Source organism: Cyprinus carpio, chromosome A9 (genome assembly GCF_018340385.1).
Source record: "Cyprinus carpio isolate SPL01 chromosome A9, ASM1834038v1, whole genome shotgun sequence".
In the NCBI taxonomy this organism is placed as follows: domain Eukaryota; kingdom Metazoa; phylum Chordata; class Actinopteri; order Cypriniformes; family Cyprinidae; genus Cyprinus; species Cyprinus carpio.
The window spans coordinates 13,746,359-13,774,318 of record NC_056580.1 but is presented as its reverse complement, the minus strand read 5'-3'; the positions used below and the strand labels follow the sequence as shown (position 1 = coordinate 13,774,318).

Here is a 27,960-nt window from a genome sequence, read left to right as displayed (position 1 = left end):
GCTATTTTAATCTAAAACTTTAACGAATGTTGATTTTTTTTACTTCAAGCACGTTTCTTTAAAATCACACTCAAACTAAGTTCATCCAAGTGAAAAAATCGCCCTGCAGTGAATCTCGACCACTCTCTCTGCTTTAGCCACTATTTAATGCGACTTCGTCTTCATCTAGGCTTCTTCCATTAACAGATCGCTTTCAATTTGCAATTATTAAGTTAAGAAATAACATAGAAAAGGGTGGAATTTAGGCGTGTCTACTTCGAGGCTGGCAGGTAAAAACCCAATGGATAGGAAGGAAACACGGAAGTTCGCAAAACCTGCCAGAGAGCCTCAACAATCTCAGTTGGTTTAATGGAGATGAACTGAACACGACGGGTCACCGGGGATGCTGAGCGCGTCACGGTAAACGATCTGTTTACTCTTTCGATCTGATGGTTGGATGGGATCTCAGATAGCCTGGAAAATCAACTCCAGCACAAAGAACAACAGGCGATGCATCGTCTCTGATGTGAATTCAGGCTTCTACTATTTATCTACTTCTACGTTTAAATCAGTAACCAGGTTCCAGAATCACAATGAGTGCTGCAGTCAGTGGGGGTCAAGAGCCCTCCATCTCTACTGGAGATCCAGGACTCAGTGTAAAGGATGTCAACCAGCTGATCATGGAGTTCCTGATGTTCATGATGAGAGCGATTGTCCTGTGCTATCCTGTATACCTGACCGGCTCGCTTGGACTCAGCATCAGCTGGATTCTTCTGAGCATGCTGGTGTGGACCATGTGGAAAAACAACCGCAGGGGGAAAGATCAGAGGATCGATACAGCAATTGACTTTTTGGAAAACGAGAAGGACGTGATCAGCACTGAACTCAGAGCCATGAACATGCCAGCTTGGGTGGGTGGACTTTTTGGCATCTTTACTGACCTGGAATAATAAGTTAAATCAAGTGATCTGTGCAACATATAGTTTAAGTTGTTGCAAAGATGTAAACCAGTTAGTGTGTTGCTGGGAAAACACTCTACTGTAGGCTACTTGATTATATATAGATGCTTAGTATCCAAGCAATGCTAGATGGTAATGAATTGTAAGGGGTGTGGCTTCTTGTTGTATTGCTTTGGGAACTTCACACACAAAGGTGTCAGCTTGATTTTCTTAATTAAAATACCCAGCGCTTCATACTTTAAAACAAGAATCTGACACACCCTTTAATGTGGTACTAAAGTTAAAAGAAATATATAAAATGGATGATGTTGTTTATTGGAACTGCAAAGTTAAATTTTATAGTATCCAGTTTTTATGTTGCTACAATTCTCAAGATTTTCATGTTTACAAACTCCAGTATAACCCTGAAGGGGTAGTTCTCCTAAAAAAAAAAAAAAAAAACCTCTGCCATCATTTACTCACCTTTATGTCATCCCAAACCAGAATGACGATCCTTCTTCTGGAAAACACAGGAGATGTGCTGCCTTTAGATAGGGGATGAATGCTAGATACAGCATATTTAAATTTTTAACCATTTTTATTTTGGTGTCAACTATCCCTTTAACTCTTTGTGACAAAAATAGTCAAGCTGTTTCAAGTTGTCAGTTTGCTTATTTTCTTCTATGTAAAATATCTGGGTGATATCACATCTTTGATCTTCACAGTTGATTTAGATATAATAGATTACAGGCCATATATCATGACACCATAAAATAAAATTAAAAAATGCCCCTTGAGTCCTCTTAACTTTTTAGGTGTTGATCTAATCCATGGTTCATAAAAAACTGAAAGGAAAATAGAATTATATGGAATATGCTGTGAATTATATTTAAGCAAGTTGCAAGCAAGTGCTTTTGATTTCTAGACAAGTGAACCTTAATTTTGTGGTGAAAAATGTATTATTTGTCTCTGTTCCTTATTTATTTATTTTGTCCCTGATAGATTCACTTTACAGATGTTGAGAAGGCTGCTTGGATCAACAAGGTAAGATTTCTCAAATGTTGTTTTGCACCTGTCATATGCTGGCAAATCTCATAAATTTGTCTGCCTGTGGGAGTTTAAATTGTACTATTTCAGTATTTTGGCTGCTAATGCATGTCTGTAATAAATTTGCATGTTTGTAGATTCTTCAGCAAGCGTGGCCGTTCTTTGGCATGTACATGGAAAAGCTTCTCATTGAAAACATTCAGCCATCTGTAAGATCATCCAGCCCCCATCTGAAGACCTTCACCTTTACTAAAGTTCACATGGGACAGAAGGTATGATTTCGGAATCTGAGGCTCGGCACCCTTAACTGCCAACAGAACACAGTAGCCCACTATTATAAATATTTCAGCAGTCAAATAAGAGCTTACAATTGTGTTTTTGCATTTCAGGCTCCAACTATTACAGGGATACGAGTGTACACACATGAGCTGGAAACAAGAGAGGTCATCCTTGACCTCAACATTATGTGAGCTGTGACACAGAACTTCATTTTGACACCAGATTATCTTGCTAACCCATATATGACTGATATAATGTGGGGTTTTGCAACCATATATGTTCCTGAAATGTTTTAAGGCTCTCTTTCCTATCATCTCTTGTAGTTATGAAGCTGATGTAGACATTGATGCAGATGTTAAACCAGCCATCAAAGTAGGAGTCAAAGGCCTTCAGGTTAGTGAAAAAATAATTGAATTTAATGACAATAGATGGTATTTTCTTCAGTTGATATTTAAGAGTTGCCTTTTATATCAGGCAAGGTCACGTTTGTGATTGTCACAATAACGTTTAAAAGTTTGGGGTCTGTGAGAAGTCTTTAAAGACTTATGCTCACCACGGCTGTATTTATTCACTCAAATATACAATAAAAGTAGTAATAATGTGAAATATTATTGCAATTGAAAACAACTGTAATTTATTTCTGTGATGGCAAAGCTGAAGCAATATTTTAAGCAGATATTACTCTAGATTTCAGTGTCACATGGTCCTTCAGAAATCATTATAATTTGTTGGTTTGGTGCTAAAGAAGCATTTTTCTTATTATTATCAGTGTTAAACAAAAGTTGCTTGATATTTTCATGGAAACAGTGATTTCTTTTTCTTTTTTTTTTTTTCTTTTTTTTTTAGATTTCTAACAGAATGTTCAAAGAAATAGCATTTATTTAAAATATAAATCTTTTGTAACATTATAAATGTCTTTACTGTCACTTTTAATCTGCGTAATGAATCCCTGCTGAAAAAAAGTATTCATTTCCTTCAAAAAAAAGAAAAAAGGAAAAAAAAATAATAAATAAATAAATAAATAAATAAAATGAATAAATTAACCTTACTGGCCCTTACTGAGTCCCCACAGCACAGCAAAGTTAATGTATTAAAAAAGTTAATTAATATGAAAACAGGAACTATGAATGTGTTTGTTTTTTCTTTCAGCTTCAAGGAATGCTACGAGTAATTCTCGAGCCTCTGATTGGCCAGGCACCTCTTGTAGGTGGAGTCACCATGTTCTTCATTCGTCGACCCGTGAGTATGGACATTACATGCAATTGGCAAGTTTAAAATAAAAAATAACAAAAGTGTCATGAATTCGTTAGCAAAACATGAACATTTTAAATTAAATTTCCAGGCTCTGCAAGTCAATTGGACTGGAATGACTAATGTTTTGGATGGTCCTGGACTAAGGTATGTTCACTGATTTTAATTATTTTGATTGTCACTTAATAAACGGTTGAAATGCACATTTGTTGTATTTGGTTGTTTACCAAACAGCTAGCTAGCTAGCTAGCCATCCTTGTTCAAAACTGCTTGAGGACATGGAATTTTGTTTACATATAAGTTTACATATAGACAAATCTGTATAACGTGAAAGCCTCCAGTATAGGGAGGGATAAATAGAATAGGATTGAAGATTAAAGATGTCCTTAAATTAGAAAAAAAAATTACTTGGTGTTTCTGACACAATGTTAAGCCTCTCTTTGTTCCTCATTTGCCATGAATATTATATATCTTATAACATATGAAATGTCTGTGAACTTATTAATCTCTATAATAATCAGCCATATACCTGTATATCCTTTCACCCAGGACAGATTTTACCTGTAAAAATCTTTAGCTACAAATTTTAGTAGCCATTTAGAAAACCAGGGATATTTGATTCCTTTATCTCAATGAATAAATCAAACGTGATACTTAGTGTTTCTTGGCATGTAAAACGAAATCTCTGTTTACTCTCTAGTCATCTGTCAGAATCAGCCATTGTGGATGTCATCGCCTCTCTCATGGTTCTGCCCAATCGTATGTGCTTCCCTTTGATTGATCAAGTCAAGGTTGATCAAATGAAGTTTCCTCTTCCTCGAGTAAGACTTGGGATAATTGATTCCCACTGCCAAAATCAGTAAAAAAAAAACAACCTTTTTGCATGTTTGTTTTCAAAATGCAGAATAAGTTACACTATGTGAACATCTTTAGGGTATTGTACGGGTCCATGTTTTGGAGGCCCGTGATCTTGTAGCCAAAGACACGTTCATGATGGGACTTGTAAAGGGCAAGTCAGATCCATATACTGTGCTGAGGGTCGGAAACAAGCAATTCAAAACAAAGACCATCAAAGAAACTTTGAATCCACGATGGAATGAAGTTTATGAGGTAATTTTAAGAAGTCCTCAATCTGTCTGGATAAAGTCATTTCACATGGGAAATCGAGATCTCTTTAATATCTGTTTTTTTTAAATAGTTTGTCATTCATGAAGCTCCTGGGCAAGAGTTGGAGCTGGAACTTTATGACGAAGACACAGATGCTGATGACTTTTTGGGCAGGTAATGAGGAGTATGCTCAGATCATGGTTGTTATTTTGCCCATTTCATGTGATTTTGTGTGAGATGTTGGATTGTCTGCCACAGGTACAGTCTGGATTGTGGGGATGTGAGAAAAGACCGAGAGATAGATGAGGTGAGTTTTAGAAAGATCAGAACTGTTGTGCCCCTTAACTTATAGCTGAACAAAGAATTCATTGAAATTTCTCTGTACATTGAAAAAGTGCTAAGAAATACTATGAGATAATATAAAACTTATATAATTTTTGTTGTAGTTGTTCACCAAGTTCTGTTTTTGAATTTCAGTGGTTCACCCTGGAGGACATAGAGACTGGTCAGATACATATGAAATTGCAATGGTTTTCTTTGCACACAAACCCAGCACTACTGCAGGAGGAAAGCTTGTATTTCTTGCATTAAAATAGTGTTGATAATTTAGATGCTAAATTATCAGATGCTAGATGGTTTAATACCTGCTGTGATGTGACCAGATGTGAACATTATATTAAACTATAAAATTTTACTGGATGGAATGTAAAGGTGTTTTAATGCATTTTTTTTTAATTCAATTTCACCTTTCAGACCAGTGATGGGCTCGCTTGTGCCATGTTGGCAGTATACTTGGACAGTGCTTCTAATCTACCTGTAAGTATACATGTACATCTAAAAGACTGTCAGCCTATCATAACACAAACACAGTGTTATTTGTGTGATATATCACCTTTTCCTTCTTTTTCTCTTTATTTTCTTTCTTTCTTTCTTACCATTTTTCTTTGCCTTTAGAAAGACCATCGTGAATTCACCCATAATGAAAAGCATGGAAAACCATCCAAAGAAGCTCGGGTAAGAAATGGTCACTATTGTCCTTGACCTTATGTGGGAAGAATGAAGCACATAATAAAGTCTTCCTGGCTAGAAATTTTGGTTGGGGGGGGTGGGTCAGTTCCCCCTCGGTACAAATCTCGGTCTGAAGGCACATAGCTCGGATTTAGCATCTGTGATTAAAGTGGCAGGGGTTTGAGGCCCCCCGGCCCCTGCTCTGTGCACACAACTATAAACACCATAAAAATACCACATACAGTACTAAAAGCAGTCTTCTGACGCCATATGATAGGTTTGTGTGAGAAGCAATCTGAAATGTAAATTAATTTTGCCCTTTTACGGCAGTGAGTAAATAATGACTGATTTGTCATTTTTGAGTGATTTATTCCTCTAAGCCAAAGTTTGCATATTAGACTTCCTCAAAAACAAGGTGAAAAAATTCATCTCTTATTCATCTCATGCATTAAGAATGCGGCCTAAGGCCATCTTGCACTGAATATAGAACATTCCAGAGATTATATCAAAGCGTTTGAGCTGTAAGCAGGATAAAGTCAAGGCACAGGTTTTAGTTTCTGCTTCTCTGTAATTTGTAGCAACCTGTTTAACTGGCTTCTACCACAGGTTCAACTATGAAAATGATCACGTTAACCGCATACACATCATGCAAATTAAAAGGGTGAAACATTAGGACTTTTTCTTGGTCTTTTTCATAGTGTCGTAGTTTCATAATTGTAATATCATCTCAGTGTCAGTTGATAATAAACATATCAGTGGAGTAATCTGCTGGTCAGGACACTTCCTGCACACATTCTCAGTCAATTTTTTTTTGCCGCTGTCAGAATGACTCATAATGTGGTATTTGATGCGCTACAAGCTAAATCATCTATGAATTGCTTTGCAACCAGTTCTATTTTGTTTCACTAGAGACATTTCTATGCTAATATGCATGATTGTTTAAATACATAATTTCCAAGCATTGGTACCTGACATTAATTGAAATCTGTGCTGGATTTTTTTTTTTATATAGATGCTTTAGATTTTTTTTTTATCCAGTAATCACAAATGAGTCAAGGAAAAGTCATGAACATGACAAATTATTGGAGTTAAAAATTTGGGAACCATATCTAATGGTTATCTAGAATATACATTATCAAAATGTGTCTATGACCTTAATAAACTTTATTTCCATCTGTGTCCATTTTAAATGGCAGCTTACCAGAAGAACTAATGATCCTAACTCTTATGTGGAGTTTTCCATTGATCAGCAAAGTCAAAAAAGCAAGGTATTTAACTTTTTGGAGTGTAATTCTAATGTTAATCCACTCTATTTCCCAGTTTTCAAACTCAATGAATCAGAAATTTAGAAGCTGGAGTGTTTTCATCTGTGTTTGTATTTGTTCTGCCAGGTTGTGTTTGCCTCAAAAGACCCAACTTATGATGAATGCTTCACATTCTTTGTGCACAGTGTGAATAACCAAGTGTTGAATGTTGAGGTAAACCAGTCTTAAAACCATAACCCATTTTACAATATTAAAGAAGAAGAAATTATTCTTGTTCTTCCATACACAAGGCTTGATAACTATAACAAACTCATAGTATTATTATATAATAAATTGAAAATTGTTTCTCTTTCGTTTTCCCTGTGGCCTCAGGTTAAAGAACACGAGAAGAAATCCTCGCTGGGGAAACTCACTCTGCCACTGGTCCGGCTGCTCAATGTATCTGACATGACCATGGACCAGCGCTTTCTGCTTGAGCGCTCCGTAGCCAACAGCCAGATCAAGATGAAAGCTGTTCTCAGGGTGAGTGAGTGAACTACAGCTGCTGTTTTTATTTTCTTCAGCACCTGGATTTCACAAGCACAAACTAAATCTGTCATACAAAAAAAATAAAATCTTTACACTTTACCTTTATCTTACATGCAATAACATTAGTTATCATTAAATAACAATGAACTTTACAGCATTTATATACTTAGATTCATAATAAAACATTACAATTTGCATTAAAAATTAAATTTATTTATAATCAACATGAGTTAAAGACGAACAGTAGTATATTTCAATTTATTAACCTAGATTCATAAATGGTGTAAAAATTGTTGTTCAGTGTGTGTTTGTTTGTTTGTTCATATTACCTAATGCATTAACTAATTTTAACAAATCTAGCCTTTTGTGAAGTGTCGCAAAAATATTTTTTCTCCTAAATTTTAAAAGCTCATAAGTCTGTTTATTTTGCTATCCTGCCATCCACAACCCAATCAGAACAGAAGTTTGAGTCACAGCCAACCAGTTTAGAACCACTGAGCTGACATTTTATGTATATATTAAAGTGTTCCTTTATATATCAAGACACAAATTACTATAATAATGACTATAATGTTATATAATATTTGCTGGGATAATGGTTAAAAATGACATTATACCTGTCGTCTCAATTAGATTCTTACGTTGGAGAAACAGGAAGCAAAGGTTGTCACTCCACCAGATCGCCCTGAGCCTCCAACTCCAGTTCCAGCTCAACCTGTACAGAGCGTCCCGAAAGAAAAAGTGCCTGTTTCATCTGTCCCACTCTCCAGAACACAGACTGTTCCTGCCCCTATGCCATCTTCAGTCAGCTCCTACAATGAACTCCAAGCGGAGTATACTCCCTACCGTCGAAGCACTTTCGTGGGCACAGAGCAGCTGCGTTCAAGCCCCTCCACCCCCAGTCATATGCGTCGCTTTGATTCCCACAGCCTGTTGTCGGAGAACTCGATAGATTCTTCTCGCTTTGATCTAACGGACAATGCTTCTTATCCAGAGTAGGTACAATCTGTTGCTACTTTACAAATGTTGTGTCCTACAAAAAACTTCAGATTTAACCAATGAGTTTATATGTTCATTGAGGCCATCTTGAATCATCAGGGTAGCTTTGGACGGATCCAACTCACATTGCGTTATGCCACCTTAAGGAAGCGACTCATTGTGATTGTCAGCGGCTGCAAGTAAGATCCTTATCCCTATTTTTATTCAACTTGTAATCATTGTAACTATCACAGATCAAAGAATCATAAGAACTATGATTTATTCTACTTAGGGATCTGTTCTCCTGCAGCGAGAGTGGCTCTGATACTTACGTCCGTATGTATCTGCTGCCTGATCAGACGTGGAAGCACCGCAAGCGCACTTCAGTTAAAAAGAAGACCGTGAACCCTGTCTTCAATGAGACGTTAGAGCATATTTCACTTCTTGAAAAACAAGTATTTTGTTTTCTTCTGTTGGAAATGTTTCAAAGATTTCTAACATAACTCTTCTTCTTAGATTTGAGTTTGCTGTGTCAATGGAGGAAGCGAGAACAAGAAAGTTGGATGTTGCTGTAAAAAACAATAAAATGCTTTACAAAAGAGAGCGCAAGGAGATTGGAATGGTAAGTAGATAAAGAACATGGATTGACTTGGATAAATGAAGAAAAAAACATATCAAAAGCATTTTCTGATATTTGGGACATTTCCTGACAAATTTCATTTAATTCTTTTTCAAAAGGTTTGGATCGATATGTCTCAAATGGATCTCATCAAGGGTTCCACAGAATGGTAAGTACAGCAAATGTGGTCAGCTAAGATTTTTTGTGGTTTTTAGAGTGCAACAGTTGGATTCCAGAAGTAAAAACTTCATTTTCTCCATAGGGAAATAGATTTTTAATGACAACTTAAAAAGCTTTAAAGAGCGTAGTGAGCTCAGAGGTTGTTTATTGATGGGATATGCTTTTGTTGAAACCATCTGTGTGCATTATTTCCTCTTATTCAAAATAGTCATGTTTAACAACAAAATTTATGGTGAAATACTAAATTAGCAAATCTGCTTTGAAAAAATTCCACCAGTCAGAGAGTCACGGCCAGCACATTGCACTAAAAGAGCTTACAGGGAATGCCCACTCCCATGAAACACAGGGAATGTTGGCTGGTTGTTTTGGTTCATGACTTATAATGCTTTAATTAATACTTTTTTAAAAATCCTTATGTGAAAATGAACAGAAAAAAATACTTCTGGAACCCACGCCACTGAAAAGGTGGGCAGGCACTAATATACTCTTGTTGCACAGCTGAATCTTTCATTTATAACGTTTAAGTTTGCAGATGATGTATGCTTATGTGTAACTTTTTCTCTGTAATTAAACAGGTATGAGCTCACTCTCCCCGGGTTAAAGAAGACAAACTAGGAGAACTGAGCTCAGCTAGTCACAAAATAACTGAGCAAATTTATTATTTGCTCATCATTTTATTTTTACCTGCTGAAAGCTACTTAGATGAGACACTGACTTGGTGATTTGAATACATAATTCCTAATTCAACACAATATTTCCCTCAACATTTTGTGTCTCATTGCTGATATTGACCTCATGCCATACTGTCAGTTTTTACATTAATTTTCACATAAATCATTTTTTTTGGTGTGTGTGTGTGTGTGTGTGTGTGTGATACAGTAATTCTTGACATGACAGAAGGTTATCTGGCTTTCAAAATTGGTCAGTCTTTCTGTCCAAGTATATATAAGATTTGTAGTTTTTCTTTATAAATAAAATATGAAGACAAGTATATAGACACATATGATTTTAAAACTTAAAACACAAAGTATTATTTCTGGTTGTTATATTGGAATTCAAGATTCCCAAGATCTATTTTTTCCAATATATCTTTAATATGTCTACTTACTGGTCAAATGAGAAATGTAACCTGATTTATTTTTATATTTGTTACGTAGATGTGGAATAGCAAATATACTTGTTGATTGTGCCTAAAAACTTTTTTGAATGCCAAAAGTGTCAGTTGTATGTTGTGTAAGAATTTAAAATAAAAGAATTAGAAGTTTTGAAGATATTTATTTGAAGAGCAGTTTGTTTACATTGCCTGAAGATTGTGTTGTTTGTGCATATCTAGTGAAAATATCACCAGGATTAACAAATTTGTAGAAACAGCAGAAAATGATTTCATTATAAGGCACGTGCAGTTTTCGTAATTGAAGCCCTTTCAAAATGTAATGATGCAATAAGTTACATTTAAAAACCTCGATTTTATCTGATGCGATCAAATCTTCAGCCTCAATGTTTAAAATGAATGATCTTCAGTGACTAAGTGAAAGTGATTAAATATTCAGGATAAGCATTATCATCTCGGAAAACCACAAAAATGGTCGGCGCATTAGGGTTGTCCACAACCGTGTCGTACGGGTCACAGTTGGCATTTTTTGCAGGTGGCACAAACATAGCTGAATTTCCTGTAGTAAAATCACCCGTAAGGACTCTGCAGAGGTACATGTGCTTATGTCCCTGAGCATTAGGCACTGAGTATGTGTTACTAGAAGAGTAGCTTGCATTGAGTGCAAAGTAAGTGCCTTTTCCATATGCTGTAGCTGTAACAAGAAACATTAAGAGATCAACAACACATAAATATAACACTTAAAATCAAGTATAATGATGAAATATTAAGTTTAAATATTAAAATGATTGTAGAAAATGCTTTACCATTTTTTCCTGCATAGCTGCGATTAAAGCCAGTCTTTTCGATGTGACTGATAGTCAGTTCACTGGTTCCATGAAAGAGTCTTTTCTCATTATTTTGATGACCATTCTTTTTTTCCATGACTCTTTTGTTATTCTGGTAGTTTTTCCACATGCCAGGATTCTGGAATCGTTCAATCTACAAAAAAACAAATAACAATCCCATAATGGTTACACGTATGAAACTTGGTTGTCTGTGATGTTGCCATGTGTTTATTTCGTGGCCGTTTACAATGTATTGCACTGCCTGTCTAATTAAAAAATTAGATCCACCTACAATCACCCTAAAAATTCTATCTATAACCATGGGTTGAAATCCTCTAAAATTGATAATAAATAATAAACTGGTCAGAAAACACAAAAAATAATATTTTAGGAGAGAAAGGCATTTTAGTTAGTAATGTTTAGTCCTGTATGCTAATGCTAATCCAGAATTTTAGATTATGCAATTCAACTCAAATTGAAAAAAATTTTCTGACAGCCCTAGAATATACTGCCGTTCAAAAGTTTGGCATCAGGAAGATTTTTTATGTTTTTTAAAGTTTCTTATGCTCATCAAGCCTGCACTTATTTGATCAAAAATACAGAAATCGTTTTTTATGTTATTATACTTTAAAATATAATTTATTCCCCTGATGCAAAGCTGAATTTTATCATTCTAATATGCTGATTTAGTTAGCAATGTTCAGTCCTGTAGACTATTTAATTAATAAATAAATACAATACAATACCATACAATAAAATGAAACGCATACCTTCAAGACATTGTTGTTAGGACAAGTGGTCTTGAAGAGCCCAATTACGTCTTGGTATTCTGTGCTGGTTGGTTGCAAATTAAACTTTCTGCACAACTCATCATGTGCCATTGCATCCCAGTGCTGTGGAATATCTTCAGTAGCTAATGGAGAAAAACATCTAGTTATTTTATACGATGGTAAAATCTACACCATTATAACAATATAATTTTTTTTTACATTTATTCATTTTAATTCATTTTTATATTATTTATTGTTTTGTTTTTCGTATTGATAAATTATACTACATTTACATACCTTTCAGTTTGTCAATGCGTCTGATTTTCATCTGGTTTCCACCAGTGGTGCACACTGCTGGACCCTCAGGCAGTGTGACCTGGTAAGTTTGGCCTTGGAAGGAAATTCTGATGTCTGTAGCTTGTTTACTAAGGGCCTTTTCCAAATCAAAATTTGTACGTTGATCAAAATTCTTAAATTGCCCACCTTGTTCATACTGCCAATCAACAAGCTCATTTGTATAATCAATTTCTTTTTGTAGTGTCTCTTTCTCTTTGGCTGCTTTGAGCATGTCTTGGATTTCCTGAATGGCTTTTAGAACATCTCGGCTGAGACCTTGTATTATCAGTGTGGCCTGTCCTGGGGTTTCTTCTGAACCTTTATTTGCTTTGTATTCCAGCCTTATAGTCACATCTATAGTGCTTTGCAGGTCCTGGATTCGCTGTTGGTCTTTATCTGATAAGGTAAGTATCGCTGTGTCTGTGATGGACTCGAACACTTGTTCCTGATTGATCATATCCTCTAAGAAAAGCTTTGTTTTGTCCACATCTGCTTGTGATGGTCCACAGATAGAAAAAAATACTGGATCTACTTGCACACCTTCAATGACAAAGTCTTTGCCACCTTGTTGTTTTATTTCTTTCTCCCAAGATCCAGTGAAGAGGGATTTAACATTAGCGGCGTATGCTGTGTAATAAATAAAATTGGAATAGAGAAATATATTGAGTCCATTTTATATCTTTGTTGTGAATGCATTCCTGAACTATTCTGTTTTATTAATGAATGTTAATGATGGAATGAAAGGGTGCTCATGTTCTGTGAATTGAGGTGGAATGACATCATACCTTTGATTTTTGACCAGGTACTCTGCTCTTGTTTGGCAGGTCCAGTTTCTCGATTCTGCATGCTTTTGAGGAATTCAGGGAGCATCTGGGCCTGGAACACAACCAGTCTGATCAGCTTGAGAGTGGACTGGGGAGTTTTTCTTATCATGTCCAGGATACCATCCAACATGGAATCTGCTACTTGACCTGGAGACAACCCTCCTTGTCCTAGGAAAAAAAAACGTCACATGACTAAAATACATGTTCATGGTTATAGTGAAAGATTTGCATTGACAATATAAAGATTGTTTCAGTTAGGGCTGCCAAAATTAACGTAAAGTTAAAAAATATATATAATGTACATTACATTATAATAACTACTTATTTATTTATAGTGCTAATCTACAATTTGACATTATGCATTTTCTACAGAAAAATCCTTCAGGTACCACAAATTCTTTGGTTTTCCACCATTTTTGTGTATTTGAACCCTTTCCAACAATGAGTGTATGATATTGAGATCCATCTTTCCACACTGAGGATGACTGAGAGACTCATATGCAACTATTACATTAGGTTCAAACACTCACTGATCCTCCAGAAGGAAAAACAAATGAACAAAAATGAAAAAAAAAAAAAAAAAAATCCTAACATTACTACAAATTGCATTCATATATTGCATTCATATGTAAGGACATTCTTTTTTTTTTAACATAAAGATCGACAACACTATCCCTTTTTTTCCCCCTTCTTTTTTGTCTTGTTGAGTTTGTTCTCACCTGTACCAATAGCTGGGAATGCAATGGAGGTTAACTTTTCCTTGGCACACATTTCCAGTGCCTTTTTAACATTATTTTGGATCACAACAGCATTGTTTTGTGCCGAAATGTGGATGATCTTTTTACACTGTAAATTCCCCGCTTGCGTCATTATGAGTCCACTGTTAGTCTGGGCCCCTGGCAACACACATAAACTAGAATTATAAGACATGCTAAAGTTTAAGAGCATGTCAAAAGATTATTAAATAATTAATTAATATTTCATTATTATTTAATTCTTATTAAATATTTTTAGTCTTGGAATAAAAAAAAAAAAAACATGCTTCTCACCGAGTTGCTGGCATTCAGCTTCTACATTTGGACCAGCCTTATCCAAAATGGCCTTTGAGACACCAACCATTTGAGATAAAATTAGTTTATTTTCTCTGTTTCAACTCAAATATTATTCTTATCTTATAAAATGAAGCAGCAAGCAATTCTAGGCAACATATAAAAAGCATTAACAGTCTTCTACTAAATCAGAATTAGCTTTACCTGATTTCAGTGTAAACTCTTTATTGCTGGAATTCACAATGACATCAGTTTTCTCCAAAGTAATATCACCATTCAGGACTTGAAGTGTTACTCCTCCCACAATAGTCTCATGAATCCCAGATTTCGTTGTGACCTTTGAGAAGGGGCCTGTAATTTCATTGCAAAACACAACAGCACTAAATAAACATTAAGGAAATGTATCATAATCAAGGGGAACTGACTGACTTCATTAATTCACTTAAAACGACAATGAGATCAGTTAGTTAGAAGTGACTGCACAAACAGTTGGGTAAGAAAAAGTGAAGTTTTGGGCACCTGTGCTCTGTGGCTGTGTGGGGTTACTTGCTGGGGCAGACTGGCCCAAAAACCTTTTGCTAAACTCATCTGTGAATACCTGTTGTGGGTGACATAGTATTAGTGAAGTGAAAATAACTCATTGTTATTGTACTAAGTGTCAAAAATCTGTACATGTGGAATTTCATATGGATCTAAAAAGACTGATATGACATCATACATCTTGTACCTGAATGGTTTGTGTATCTTTGGGGTGAAGAACAAACACCACTTCCTTCACATGCTTTGAACTTCTTTTACTGCTAAACTTGAGGGTTGAGTCCAGCATAGTGCAGACCACCAGTGGCTTTGGAAATGCCAAGTTTCCGGTGCCAATGGCAGAGAATAAAATGGAGCCCTGCTGACGTTGCTCTGCCAGACTCAAACACTTATCCATGATATCCTCTAGCACCTACTCAAAGAAAATAAAGACATTTATATAAAACAGATTTTTTTAACAACCAACCATCAAAAATCAATCAATGAGTATAACCTTCTGCTCATTTCCTTGTCCCTGATTCCAGTGTGGTACAACAGCATGGAACACCAGTTTGTTCTTCAGGTTTGCACCTGCAGTTTCAAAGACATCTCCAATTTTGCCAGAGCCTGTGACTTGCTGATTGAGCAGAACCTGAAGCTGAGGACCAGCTGCTTTGAGAAGGGCATTTGAAATAGCTCCCACACTGAGATTTAGGTCACTGCTGAGAGTGTTCACAACGACGTCCATCTGTACAAAAAAAAAAAAAGCAGATACTTACAGATGGATAGTCAGCTCAAATCATGTTCCGTACTTCAAAATGAAAAAGGTGGAGGGCCCTTTAAAACTTTTGGAGTAAAACAAACATAAAATCCTCTCAAATACATCGCTAGACATTTTGGCCTTTCAAATAGAAAATGAGCGTCAACAAAAAGTAAGACACCAAATAAAATGATGTATAATGATATTGAACTCACTGTTGTGTCCTCAATGTTTCCTTTCATAAGGGTGATGGTTAAACCTTCTTTTGTCTGAAAACTTTGTGATGCTCCTTGAAAGAGTGTGGCAGTCTGGTGTTGGCTTGGAGAAGAACTTGCTTGGTTTTGGGTTTGCTTCTGGCTGCTTGAACTGGTTACAGATGCCATGCTGTGTGTAAGCGCACTGACCCCATAAACCTTCTTCACTGCTGCTTCTAAAGCTTGAACTGTCTTATCATTATTGTCAACTAGGTAAATCTTCTTCAGTGTATTGTCCCCTTCAACAAAATCACAGAACTCTTTTATAGCTTTCACTATGGTGTCTGCACAAAGGTCCAGTGGGAAACCACCACGAGATACACCAGAGCTAATGGCTGGGATTGCCAATGACTGGAAGCTTTCTTCATCTGCCAAATTCAGACTCTTTTTCACAGTTTTTTTCAGGAGCTTTTCAGACTCTTGAGGTTTGTAAGAATTATAATTAGGTCCTATTGCTAAGATGACATGTTTGCATTTTAGCCGCCCTCCTGCATCGAGGAGAACAGCATCACCTATTTTCAACTTCCGTCTTTTGACAGTCTGGTCACAGTCATTCTGAAGTTTAGGACCAGCAGCATCTGAGAGGGCCTTTACTAAACCTCCATCCAGTAGGAGGTTCTCTTTGCATCCACCAACCACTGCATCCACTTGAAACGAGCAAATGTCAGCTTTATTTACTGTAATCTCCATTCCTCCATGTGTTTTATAATGATAAACAGGTTTTATTATCAGTGATTGAACTGTGTCATGTGGGTGGTCATGCTCAGCTAGTAACTGAACCAAACAATTCATATTTGTCTTGGCACATGTAACACACATTAACTCTTTCTCCTTGAAAAACCTCTTTGCACCTGGTTTAACTATTTTCATGGTGCAGTGATTCACAGATCTAAGCAAGTCCTCAAACAGAACCACACACTTAGAGACACAAAGCCTTGAGCCACTGATCACAATGTCTTCACTTTTGAAGTCCACATTCACATTACCTTTCACCTCTTCAAACCAATCCTGCTTTTTATGATCCTTTATGAATGTGACAACAGTCTTGTGAGACTTCAGAGTTTTCTCAAAGTGAGAGTTTTCCTGAACAAAGTTATGTAACTCTTGTTCAACATCGTTAATGGAATCTACAAAGCCAGAAACCACCACCTGGTTGACAGTTGTCTGTACTGTGACATTTGTGACAGTGTTTTTTATGTGAGAGACTAGGTCATGCCAGTCAGATCTTCCTAGAACACTGGGATCTTCTACATTGAAGCTCAGATGACCCAGATCTGTCTGCAATTGCTTCTCACCATCACTCAAGGCATTGTCTGTTTTCCCAACAAGCGAAACTCTCTTTCCATCAGCTTCTAATGCCACATTGATTCCTTTGTTAAAAAACAAATTGTTGGTCATTTCCTCTACATCCTTGGTAAGCAGAAAATCTAAAACAGATTGGTGTAGCTCAACTGGTTTATGAATCAAATTAAGAACAGCCTGCAGTATCTTATTCTTTGTTTCCAGCACCTCATGTTTTAGACCATAGAAATTTAACTTTTGGCTGTGCACATGGTATGTAATGTTCAATTCTGGAAATTTGTCACAAATTTGCTGCTCCAGACCATCACGGAGAACGAGATTGTAAATGGATGGAGTCATACAGATTTCACCCGTCTCACTGCCCTTCTCCCTTTGGATTCTTTGGGTGACTCTCTCAACAGTTTCTGTCAGAATTCCCTCAATCCTGTTCATATCTTCTTTCAGGCCGGCTACAGTTATTGTTCCTTCATCCACATAGGGAACCAGTGTGACAGTATCTCCCACTACTGCTTTTTGGATTTCATGTTGTATCTCTGTCCACGCATCCTTCTGAATGCAGAACTCAGTGGATTTAAACTCAGATATTAATGATAAAAACTGAGAGAGGGCCTTTTCTCTCCATGTATGAAGGAGTTTTCTTGTCTGCACACCATTGTTAAGTAGGGACTGAGAAGGACTGACCTTCACTGCTGAGGTCTGAAAATCCATCTCACAAAAATGACTAGACATAGCTTGCGTGACTAAATCCAGAGATTTCCTGTTTTCCTTTAAGTGGTGCCATACAGTTCTATCAATCTTCTCAATAAATGCCTCTGGAAGTCTCAGGGTGGGTCTGTCTTTGCCATATAGAGCTGTTTGTAGAGTTTCATAGTATGGCAGTACTCTGAAAGGCTGTTTTTTAAGGTGATGTTGCTCTTTGAGGACTTTTTGCACATCTGAAAAAGCACACATTGTTCAGTTTATGCATTTGTCAAAATTAAATTCAACTGATAAATCAAATGTTACTACTTTATGTACCTTCAGGATTGGTAAAGGTTATTATTGCTGACTGATCGGTTTCAAATGTTACCCCGTCATCCTCTACTTCTGCAAATTTGTCAAAATACAGCATGACTAAGTCAGAGTTTGAGTTTGGAGGTAATCCTTCAGCTTTCACTTTTGAAGTCTTCTCAAGCAATCTGACTTTCATGTTTTTCTTCTTAATAATTCCATTGCTTGGAGAGGATACAAAGAAATGTTCTGCATCTATGGAATGAAATAAGTAACAGGAAATTAAAGCAAGGTAATCGACACTCAGAACAGAGTTAGAGGCTAATATTTTGCAAGTACATCTGAAGAGCACATTGTACTGTGGGATACAACCCATGACTTACACTTGCTTTTGGAAAATGTCACCACAGCACAGTTACTCTCTGGTATTGTTTCAATGCTGAAGTCGTTTGGCTCAGCAGATGATCCTTTCAGCACATTTTCCACTAGCATTGTCAGAAACTCTTGACCACTGTTTTGGATGTTTTCAATTACAGCTGATGTAGGGGTTGTATCTTCTTCCGTTTCCTCAGGTGGCTCCACCTTCTCTTCTTTTTCTTCTTCACTCTGTGGTTCACCTGAATGTAAAAACACTATTCACTTTAAAAGTTTTAACTATGCCGATACAAATATATGTAGAATTACTTCAATTTGAATTAATTTCAGGATTATAATTTAACACTTAACATGTATTAAGCTTGGGTATCTTGTTTGTGCTAGGGTATCATGTAAATGACCATAACCCAAAGTATACTTCAGTTTTGATGCAAATGCGTACAGCTGAATTCACATAATTTCAAAGTATACTTCATTTGATAGTGTGTGGATGCACTTCTCTACTCTCTTCCACTAGTATTTTCCTGCCATGAGGGCATACACGTTTATGATAAGTGACGTGACATACAGCAAAGTATGGTGACTATACAGCTGCTGGTCCTCAGTAACTTCCATATTAGAGAAAAAAAAATGCTGTCAGAGTCAGTGGGGACCAAACTGTTTGGTTACCCACATTCTTCAAAGTATCTTAATCTAACCTGTCCCGTAGCTAATTTTACACAATGATTACAAAATTTGTCTAAAAGGATTTTTATTTAATGAAAAATTAACTATTATTTTTAAGCTTTATTTTCCTTCTGGGACCTGAAATGGAGAAATTTGTGTCAATACTGCTAATTAAACAATATATTTTGCTGAATGTGTTTTTGTGCTGGCACCTTGGCTGGTTTAGGACTGTCATGGATAAATAAAGATGACAAATCCGCCAACAGGTGGAAGCAAAATCCCTGTTTTAATAAATGATTTATTGAATCATTCAAATCAAACGATTCATTCAAAACCGGATGATTCAATTAGAAACGAAACATGTGAATGGACCGTTGAATCATTGGCTCACATGATTCGTTTAAAACAGATTCATTCGTTGCTCTAGTCTACTGTAGACTGTTGTATAAAATTATTAACATATTTATGTGCTGATATTCAGAACAGCCCTGCATTCTTCTGGACACTCAGGGGGATGCCACCCCCCTCATCTCGAGACCGGTGGTTATTACAATTATTGTAAATGTTACCACGAAGCACATTTGGTAGTTTAGCACATTTGGGGTGGTAGGTGTGGCGGCGGAACAGAATATATCCAGCAGAGGGCAGCAGAAGCCGGATGACTTACCCGCTGTGATAATGCTGGCCGAAGAGGTTGCTTCCTAAGAAAACAAAACTTAGATTTTACTCCAAGTTTAAGTATGAACCGTCCACGTACGTTACTCGGTTGTTATACTGAATACTCACATGAGGAACAGAGGCCTCTGATGACGGAAGACACACAGTCATTTTCACAGTTTTTTGACCAATCTTGAGCTCATGCGTTTGTTTGTTCAGAACCCGCTGTCTCACTGAGACAAACATAAGAACATATATGAGTGAACAAACATATTAATTTTCATTTGCACCTTAACGGAAACAAATGTTAAGTTTCCTTTTTTGGACTCCTCCCACCGTAACTCCATAATATGTTTTGAGATAAGCTAGCTATAATAAAAAAAAACTTCTAATATTAAGCATCACATGATGTAGCGTGTACCAGTTATAGAAGTTTAGGCAGCTTTACCTTCGTTTGTTTTGAATCGAACAGTTGCTGTCTGTCCGTCAGAAACAGGGTATTCCACCTCACAGTGGCCTCCGTCGGATTTCTTACTCTGGAAATAGATGATAAGTTTGTTTTTTAGTCTGGGAATGTGTGTGTTCCACTGGCCCTCCACACAGAGAGCGAATGGGAACTCATCAGTAGCCATTTCTGCCTGTCCTGTGACTGAGGTGTTTGTTGAACTCAGTGTAAAGACTTAAACTTTCACTTTTGATTTCTCTGTATATGGTCATGCATCAGGCGGGGTTTCTCACAACATAAAAAAAACGTTGCAGCTTCAAGCAGAAACCCGTTTATATAGCTTAAGTCTCTTCCTTTCGAAACTTTGAAACCATCTCTGTTTTGGTAAAATTAAGGACGTATTGCAGAATAGAAAGTAAAAAGGTGAGTGAACAGATTCTCGTAATAGGTTATTTAGTAGCTAAAGCCTATGTGCGCATTTAATGCATTATGGTCGCGCAACTGTTTTGCTTTCGATGTTATATTTTTCCAACTTTTTAATGTGATTTTTGGCAGTCATTGACGTGCCTGTCTTGACAGAAGTTTGTCAAATCCAACGTAAGATTTGTTTGTAATTTCAAAAACGAGGCTACTTCATTTAGGCTAACGTTAACGTTACATGTTGCTGGGGACCTTAGCGATCAGGATTTCTTGTGTCCTAAATGACGACGTGTTTCAACATTACAAACACGGTCTTACGCTTCCTTGTATAAAATGCTTTACATCAATGCAAACTTAAACTATAGTAGGCTATAGGCTAGTTTTACTCGCTTTATTTTTAGTGTGTTGTTAATCGATTTTTTTGGGATGCGGAATGGTCCAGTTTTGTTCGAGTTGTGCGGTAAAAGTGGATAAACCTGCTTGACATCTTTCTTCTGCCTCAGTCACCATTTACTTTCATTGATTCATTTATTTATTTATTTAGGAATTTCAAGAAAATTATTTAGGATTTTGAAACTCATGTATTTCTCAATGTCATGTCTTTGAACTCTCCATTAGTAAGATGTTATTCCAATACAACTATTAGGGATTCAATAATCACTTCACAATATTCAGTAGGACTATAAAAATTTAATAAAAACTTATCACTTAACCCAGGGTTATTGAAATCTTACCCTCGAGGGCCAGTTCACTGCAGAGTTTAGCTCCAACCCTGATCAAACACACCTGAGCATAATCAGTGTCTTCAGGATCATTAGAAAATCACAGGTAGGTGAGTTTGATCAGGATTGGAGCTAAACTCTGCAGTGAACTGGCCCTCGAGGGTAAGATTTGAATAACCTTGACTTAACCTATTAGCATCTTATTTTATTCTTTAGTATGCTTTAGCATTGTTTTTAAATTAAGTAAGAAATCCCAAAAGAAATCCTGTACACATTCCAATAGGATATTTTGACTAATGAATCTGTGGTCAAATATTTTTGTATGATGATCAATACTTTATTTCCACAGAGGTCTGTGTCCTGAGGAAGCAACGAACCATGAGTGACAAAGAACAGAATATCTTGACACTGGTTGCAGGACAGGCTGCCATTCTAGGAAAGTGTAAAAGTGCCTTTTGCCATGCTGTTAAAGAAAAATTTAATTGCACCGTTATTCTTCACAATGTGGAAGAGGCCGGTTCCTTTGGTAGAAACACAAGTGGTGACTTGAGTGCTGAGATGAGGTACTCCACAAAGCTGTCCAGCAGAGTTGAAGTATCAGTCTGGAAAGATGATCTTACACGTCATAAAGTGGACGCTGTGGTCAATGCAGCTAATGAGAAGCTAAATCATGGAGGAGGTTTAGCACAAGCCCTGAGTGAGTGTGGGGGACCAATGATCCAGAAATGGAGTGATGATATTATACAGCAATATGGAAGAGTGAAAACAGGCGAAGCTGTACTCACTTCTGCTGGAAAACTCCCATGTAAACATATCATACATGCTGTGGGTCCCAAAGTGCCTCAAAATCCATCCCAGAAAGAGGTCGATCGAGCTACACCCTTGTTATATAATACTGTCATTAGTATCCTACAAATAGTTGTAAGTCAAAACATTACCTCTGTTGCGATTCCTGCTCTAAGTTCTGGCCTTTTCAATTTTCCAAGAGATTGCTGTGCAAACATTATTGTTAATACTATAAAAAATTTCTATGAAAATGGAGGGTTTCGAGGCGAGAACGTAGAAATCCATCTGGTCAATAATGATGAACCCACAGTCCAAGAAATGGAGAGAGCCACTAGGACGATTTTATATCCGACCAGCACCTCTGCTTCGTACAGTGGGGCTGTGAAAGGCCAAAACCAGACCATGACTTCCTCTTCATGCAGCAGTTTGCGGTTTGAGAACATAACACTGCGTCTTAAAAAAGGGTCTATTGAAGAGGAAAGGGTAAGATTGAAAGATGTCTAGTACTCATAGAAAAAAAGAAGAGGGATCAATTACAAAGCTCTTAAGTTCAGTCAGATTTATAAGATCACAATGGTTTTGTATAATTTTGAGTAAGTTCAAAAAAAAGTGTGTTTGATATAATCCATGGAATTGTAAGAACAAATGAAAATTGGTTGGATGGTTTGGGTTGGGGAATTTTTTTTAGATATTTATTTTGTTTGTTTTTTTTTTGTTTGATTCAATAGGTAGGTTGACGTAATTGTAAATACTATAGCACCAAACTGTGATTTGTCCCAGGGGCTGATTTCAAGAGCAATTTTAATGAAAGCTGGCAACAAGATTCAAGATGAGATTAACAAAAAAAAACACACTACCCCAAGTTTGGCAAGAGTTAATCTCTATGCGACAAATGGATATAATCTGAAATGCTCAGCGGTTTTTCATACTGTATGCACGCATAGGTCTGAGTCTAAGGCTGAACAGGTAGATTTTATTTTTATCAGTAATTTAGCACACAATCTGATCTGTCCCAACTGTCTTAATACAAACAGTATGTCTTTTTGTTGTTGTCTGTAGATTCTTTACAAAGTGATATGGGATAGTCTGAAGAAAGCTGCTTCGGATTACAAGTCCATCTCTTTCCCAGCTATTGGTACTGGTAATCTGGGCTTTAAGAAAGGGGAGGTTGCCAAAATTATGATAGATGCTGTGGAAGAATTTGCCAAACGGAACACAAAGAAGAAACTAGATGTAAATTTAGTTGTGTTTCCAGAGGACAATGGAATGATGGAGGTGATATATGCTAATTATATACTCTGCTTTTCAGTGTTTGAGCCTTCATTTAGTATTTCTATACTCATCATGTTTTATTTTCATCCACCGCATAAATATTTTGTGCAGCACAGTTTTTAAAATGAATCATGCACAAAAGCAATTCAGTAGAATTTTTTTTCAAAAAAAATTCATATATTTGATTTCACTGAAATGTTTAGGCTTTCGGAAATGAGATGAAAAAGAGGAAAGGAGAGGCAATGTCCCCAGAAGTACGCAATTACATGACAAGTGAGAAAAGTATATAATGAAGTATATATAAAATATACTGTTCATATTTACTAAAAATGTTCCTGCTTTCATAGTTTTACACTTTTGTCCGGATTGCAATAATATATATATATATATATATATATATATATATATATATATATATATATATATATATATATATATGTGTGTGTATGTATGTATACTCATGAAAAGTACTGAGATAAATGTTGTTACAATCACTCAAATGTTTTCAGGCTTTGGTTCCGCAGCCAAAGAAACGACAGCAGATGAAAAACCCACTGTTGAGTTAATCCCCAGGGACTCCACAGAAGCTCTGAGAGAAGCAAAATCATGGACATTTAATATGCTAGTCCCATCAAATAACATGATAATAAAGAATAACCATGTCATATATCTTGACCAAAGAGACCATAAAAACCTCCTCACTCTCCAAACAAAGTTTCATGTTCACATCAAGGAGTTCTTCAGGAATGGTAATGGTGGAATAATCATCACTGGAAACCCTTCAGATGTCAGTTGTGCAGCAATTGAGGTGGAGTCCATGCTTTGTAAGGCCCAGGAGGACTTTGCCCAAGCTGAAGAACGTGACATTCTGTATTCTGTGGTTCGCTGGAGCTGTAAAGGTGTACCTTGGATACAAACACCTGAAATCAGTGCAGTTTTGGAGAAAGCTTATCTGGCAGGGCATGAGAACCATGTGGTCAATAACCACAAGGTCAACTTGATGTCCAAGAGTTTGGTTGATGTCTATGGGAAAAGCAGAAATGTGGAAAGGACATGTATGTACAAATACTAAAAACTGTAAATAAATTGTAGTCTAATAAAAGATTAATAGTTTTTTTTTTTTTAGTATAGTGCTGATGTTAAGTTCATGTCTCATAATCTTTTCTCCTTTACAACATAGGCCTGTTGGCTCCTTTCAAGTCCTTTAACGATTCATTTTATAAAAGAGTTCCTGTGACTTCGAATGATATTGAAAAAGAAGCAAGGAATGCCACTGATGCGTTTGGGCTCACTATTGTAAAGGTAAGCTGCAATCCCAGTAACAATGCTATATATTATATACATATACATATACATTTTCTCTGAGAGAACATCACTGTAGGCTTTCTTCATGTTTCTATAGAGCAGCTATTGTATGTTAAGCAAAAATTTGACTAACAAGCAATATTTTTCTTAATGTCCATGTAATTTTTATTTGCTTTTTTGTCCTCTGTTCAACTATAACACACAAAGGCAGCAATGAGGAAGTTTAGCATGATGCTGTGATACTAAAAATATGTAATGGCATGTGGTTGCACTGGTTGTTACAGATGGAGAAGCTAGAGAACATTGTGCTAAAACAGCTGTTCGAAATGAATAGGCAGAGAGTGACAGACAAGCCGAAGCGGCTCTACCAGCGTGTGTCAGCTCAGTTTTGTGATCTCATTTGCAGAGTAGGCTTTCAGAAAGAGTTTGCCCCTCCTGCAGGTAACATAAATGTGAAGTCATTCAGAATAATTAGGTTTTTGTGTTCTTTTCTGAAGACATTTCTTGTTTAAAATGTTTTCCTTGATTTCTAGAGCAAAAGTATGGCAGTGGAATATACTTCAGCAGTACAGTGGATGGAGCCCTGAAGCTGTGGAATGAGCAGGAACATGAGCAGTACATCTATATCATTCAGGCCCAGGTTCTCACTGGGAGAAACACGATTGGTTCTCCACAACTGATTTTGCCCCCTCCCTTAAGAGCAGACCCTTTGGATCGTTATGATAGCTTGTCTGACATGGGGCAGACACATATAATCTTCAGCGGTCAACAAGCTCTACCTGAATACCTGATCATATATGCCAGATATGCCATGTGAAAAACATGAACTTCTAAAACAATGTTATCACACAAATAATACTGAACTGCACAAATAAGGAATAAAGGTCTTAGTAATAAATAGTCTAAATCACATGTTACTGGATTAGTGATGATAATAGATGCCAGTGATTTTTTTTAATGTGCTAAACCTTTATGTAACTTGCTTTGAACTGCTTCTTCTTTCTTTCAGACTAATCCTGACAGGTCTTGCCTTAATTGCTCTACTGTTGTTTGCTACTTTTAACATAGTTACATGAAATTTTGTTTTTAATATAAAAACACTTACCAACATTGGTGTTAGATTAAAATAGTAGAGGTTTTCTTGTAAAAAGTTCATAGTTATCAGCTGTTTACAACAGAATGCACATGAGGGTTTTCTGGTAGGTTTATGTTTAAATTAATCACTTAATGAATGTCATACAAATGAACTGTTTATTTTATCAGTAATCAAGGTCTTCTTATGCATGTGATGTGATTTGAATTACATTTATTCTTTTGACTCGAATAAATGCCAAATTTCAACAAAAATTTGTCATGATGACATATTTATTATGATTTATATAAACTGCTTTTCATAGACTAGAAAATATTTATTACAGAAATATAACAAGACATATTTAACATTTGTGATGTAAGAGTTGCTCTACATAAAATAAGATAAAACACATCAGGGTCAAATTCCCAGGGAACACACATACTGGTAAAAATTATATATCCTGAATGCACTGTTAGTCGCTTCGGATAAAAGCATCTGCTAAATGCATAAATGTAAATGTAAATTAAGATTTTAACAGCACATATTGAGACTGCAATACTGATACCACCATTTTCAAAAAAGAAAAAAAAAACCTTAACATTAAAATACAATTCAAATTTTCATTCTACTAAGTAAAAAGAAACTTAAAAATATAGCTTGATTCATATAATTTTTCAGTTTTTCTCAATACTGTTCCGTACAGAATGTCATGATAAATTATTTCACATATAATTTTTTCCAGAAGAAAGCTGATGCCAACAGAGGTCTAACACGTCACATCACCTTGAACTCACCAGACACATGAAACATGAATGACAGAAAAGAGTAATCTTGCTTGTCACAAGGCCTTGAGCCAAAGGGTCTCAAAACACAAAGCTACATAAAAGTATATTTCCAATAGAATGTTATTGCTGTAGTCTGACCCTATTTATGAGTCAGTGGCTGGTCAGATCGGATCATATTCTAGACTGAATACTCTAAACAAGTAAACGTTTACATTTAATTCACATTTAGACCACTCTGTGCTTTTGAGTACATGATTGCGCTACCACACTATACCAAAGAATAAAACATTTGTCTATACTTGACATGACCATCATCAAACTATCCAGTAAAGGTCCGGGACTTTCAGAAATTAACAAATTTATAGGGTGGTTAAAACAATTATCCACTCATACTATGTGAGGTAGTGATATAACTAAACTATGTGTTTGTAAGACACATCTGTCTCTCTTGCCTCAAAATGTTACATTACTGAACCAGCACAAGCTGATCTGTAGTCACAAATGAGCAGATGCTGTTTCAACGCCCATACAGTGAGGTCCATATATATTTGGACACTGACATAATTTTCAAAATTCTAGCTCTATATGCCACCAGAATAAAATTAAAATGAAAAGATCAGGATGAAATTGAAGTGCAGACTTTGAGCTTTAAAGGCACAATATGTAAGATTTATTTATTGAAATATCCAAAAAACACTACACCAGCGTTATATATTTTGCTGACTTGTGTACTTACATTATCCCAAATGTTTTGAAGAATGTTTAAATCCAGAGAAATAAGCAGTTTTAACTAGTGACACAGACCGTGTCCATAGTGTCATTGTATCGCCTGCCAATGATGTCATAACCCCTCGATTTCCGGTTGTTTTGTAGAAATATATTGTGTGTTTTAAAGGGGTCCTAGTATGTTCTTTTACAAGGTCTTGATTTTGTTTTGGGGGTGTACTAGAACAGGCTGTCATACTAGGTTGTTCGAAAAACATTTTTTTTTTTTACGTATATTATACATTATTACAACACCTCTCTCCCCAGTCTGGCATGAACAGCTTGAATAGTTCCTGCATCAAATGAAGGCCCGCCTTCTGAAATACAAAATGTGCTGTGATTGGTTAGCTGCGCCAGTCTGTGTTGTGATTGATTAGCTGGGCCAGTGTGTGTTGTGATTGGCAGCACTTGGCGCCTGCTTGGGATATGTCACGCTCCTTACACCTGTGAGCTTCAGTGTAAATATTGCATCAAAATCAAATCAGCAATTTAAACCCGGATGATTGTAACCACTCTAAGCTCGTCTGCCTTGGGAAAGCTAGCGTGTCTCCGACATAATGATAACACTCGCTGCCTTCTCTAGTGCAGCTCAACCAGGTCTCGTCCCATTCGTCGATCTTTGTGATATCACAAATCCCGGAAAATATGCGTTGTACTCCAAACGAGTCGTTTGTTGTAGTTTTTGAAAAGTGATTTCTGTTAAATAAATATCTCCTTTTGAATTGGACTTTGAGCTTTGTAACTTTGCAGAGCTTTTTTATGCTCAAAC

At 36.4% G+C, this 27,960-nt stretch overlaps 3 protein-coding genes across 9 annotated transcripts; 2 read left to right on the top strand and 1 right to left on the bottom strand.

The window, feature by feature from the left end:
* The first annotated feature begins 167 nt into the window (after positions 1-167).
* On the top strand, positions 168-10,452 carry LOC109095942 (extended synaptotagmin-3-like). Of its 3 annotated transcripts, XM_042763626.1 has the most exons (24): positions 170-399; positions 559-890; positions 1,920-1,961; positions 2,102-2,236; positions 2,354-2,430; positions 2,567-2,636; positions 3,393-3,482; positions 3,586-3,641; positions 4,195-4,315; positions 4,428-4,604; positions 4,693-4,775; positions 4,860-4,908; positions 5,079-5,168; positions 5,355-5,417; positions 5,556-5,615; positions 6,806-6,877; positions 7,001-7,087; positions 7,247-7,396; positions 8,036-8,395; positions 8,480-8,580; positions 8,673-8,804; positions 8,897-9,002; positions 9,119-9,168; positions 9,755-10,452. In XM_042763626.1, the coding sequence occupies exons 2-24, from the start codon at positions 573-575 to the stop codon at positions 9,792-9,794; spliced, it is 2,529 nt and encodes an 842-aa protein (XP_042619560.1). In that variant the 5' UTR covers positions 170-399; positions 559-572; the 3' UTR covers positions 9,795-10,452. The 3 variants fall into 3 exon arrangements, with proteins under 3 accessions (XP_042619561.1, XP_042619560.1, XP_042619559.1); XM_042763627.1 differs by having other exon boundaries at positions 168-890; positions 8,036-8,398; positions 8,483-8,580; XM_042763625.1 differs by having other exon boundaries at positions 171-890.
* LOC109095944 (protein mono-ADP-ribosyltransferase PARP14-like) lies at positions 10,435-20,264 on the bottom strand. Its single transcript, XM_042763624.1, has 17 exons — positions 20,065-20,264; positions 19,746-19,849; positions 19,627-19,660; positions 18,302-18,535; positions 17,946-18,173; positions 15,588-17,863; positions 15,127-15,360; positions 14,824-15,045; positions 14,616-14,694; positions 14,301-14,447; positions 14,097-14,159; positions 13,767-13,943; positions 13,009-13,215; positions 12,185-12,850; positions 11,888-12,030; positions 11,097-11,271; positions 10,435-10,984 (listed from the first exon to the last, which is right to left on the bottom strand). The coding sequence occupies exons 1-17, from the start codon at positions 20,246-20,248 to the stop codon at positions 10,704-10,706; spliced, it is 5,454 nt and encodes a 1,817-aa protein (XP_042619558.1). The 5' UTR covers positions 20,249-20,264; the 3' UTR covers positions 10,435-10,703.
* On the top strand, positions 20,137-25,913 carry LOC109095715 (protein mono-ADP-ribosyltransferase PARP9-like). Of its 5 annotated transcripts, none has more exons than XM_042763630.1 (9): positions 20,137-20,270; positions 21,553-22,472; positions 22,722-22,955; positions 23,049-23,264; positions 23,465-23,543; positions 23,771-24,316; positions 24,442-24,563; positions 24,851-25,007; positions 25,100-25,913. In XM_042763630.1, the coding sequence occupies exons 2-9, from the start codon at positions 21,582-21,584 to the stop codon at positions 25,381-25,383; spliced, it is 2,529 nt and encodes an 842-aa protein (XP_042619564.1). In that variant the 5' UTR covers positions 20,137-20,270; positions 21,553-21,581; the 3' UTR covers positions 25,384-25,913. The 5 variants fall into 5 exon arrangements, with proteins under 5 accessions (XP_042619564.1, XP_042619565.1, XP_042619562.1 ...); XM_042763631.1 differs by lacking the exon at positions 20,137-20,270 and adding an exon at positions 20,340-20,484 and having other exon boundaries at positions 23,465-23,534; XM_042763628.1 differs by lacking the exon at positions 20,137-20,270 and adding an exon at positions 20,340-20,484.
* Positions 25,914-27,960: the final 2,047 nt, after the last annotated feature.

Excerpts from the sequence above, each read along its gene's own strand:
- LOC109095715 (XM_042763630.1), top strand. The coding sequence starts at position 21,582 with ATGAGTGACAAAGAACAGAATATCTTGACACTGGTTGCAGGACAGGCT. Across the intron at positions 22,956-23,048 it reads CTGAGTCTAAGGCTGAACAG|ATTCTTTACAAAGTGATATG; the intron begins GTAGATTTTATT and ends TGTTGTCTGTAG. Across the intron at positions 24,564-24,850 it reads TTGGGCTCACTATTGTAAAG|ATGGAGAAGCTAGAGAACAT; the intron begins GTAAGCTGCAAT and ends TGGTTGTTACAG.
- LOC109095942 (XM_042763627.1), top strand. The coding sequence starts at position 573 with ATGAGTGCTGCAGTCAGTGGGGGTCAAGAGCCCTCCATCTCTACTGGA. Across the intron at positions 7,088-7,246 it reads ACCAAGTGTTGAATGTTGAG|GTTAAAGAACACGAGAAGAA; the intron begins GTAAACCAGTCT and ends CTGTGGCCTCAG. Across the intron at positions 9,169-9,754 it reads ATCAAGGGTTCCACAGAATG|GTATGAGCTCACTCTCCCCG; the intron begins GTAAGTACAGCA and ends GTAATTAAACAG.
- LOC109095944 (XM_042763624.1), bottom strand. The coding sequence starts at position 20,248 with ATGGCTACTGATGAGTTCCCATTCGCTCTCTGTGTGGAGGGCCAGTGG. Across the intron at positions 18,536-19,626 it reads GGCCAGCATTATCACAGCGG|GTGAACCACAGAGTGAAGAA; the intron begins GTAAGTCATCCG and ends TTTTACATTCAG. Across the intron at positions 10,985-11,096 it reads CAGCTATGCAGGAAAAAATG|CTACAGCATATGGAAAAGGC; the intron begins GTAAAGCATTTT and ends TTCTTGTTACAG.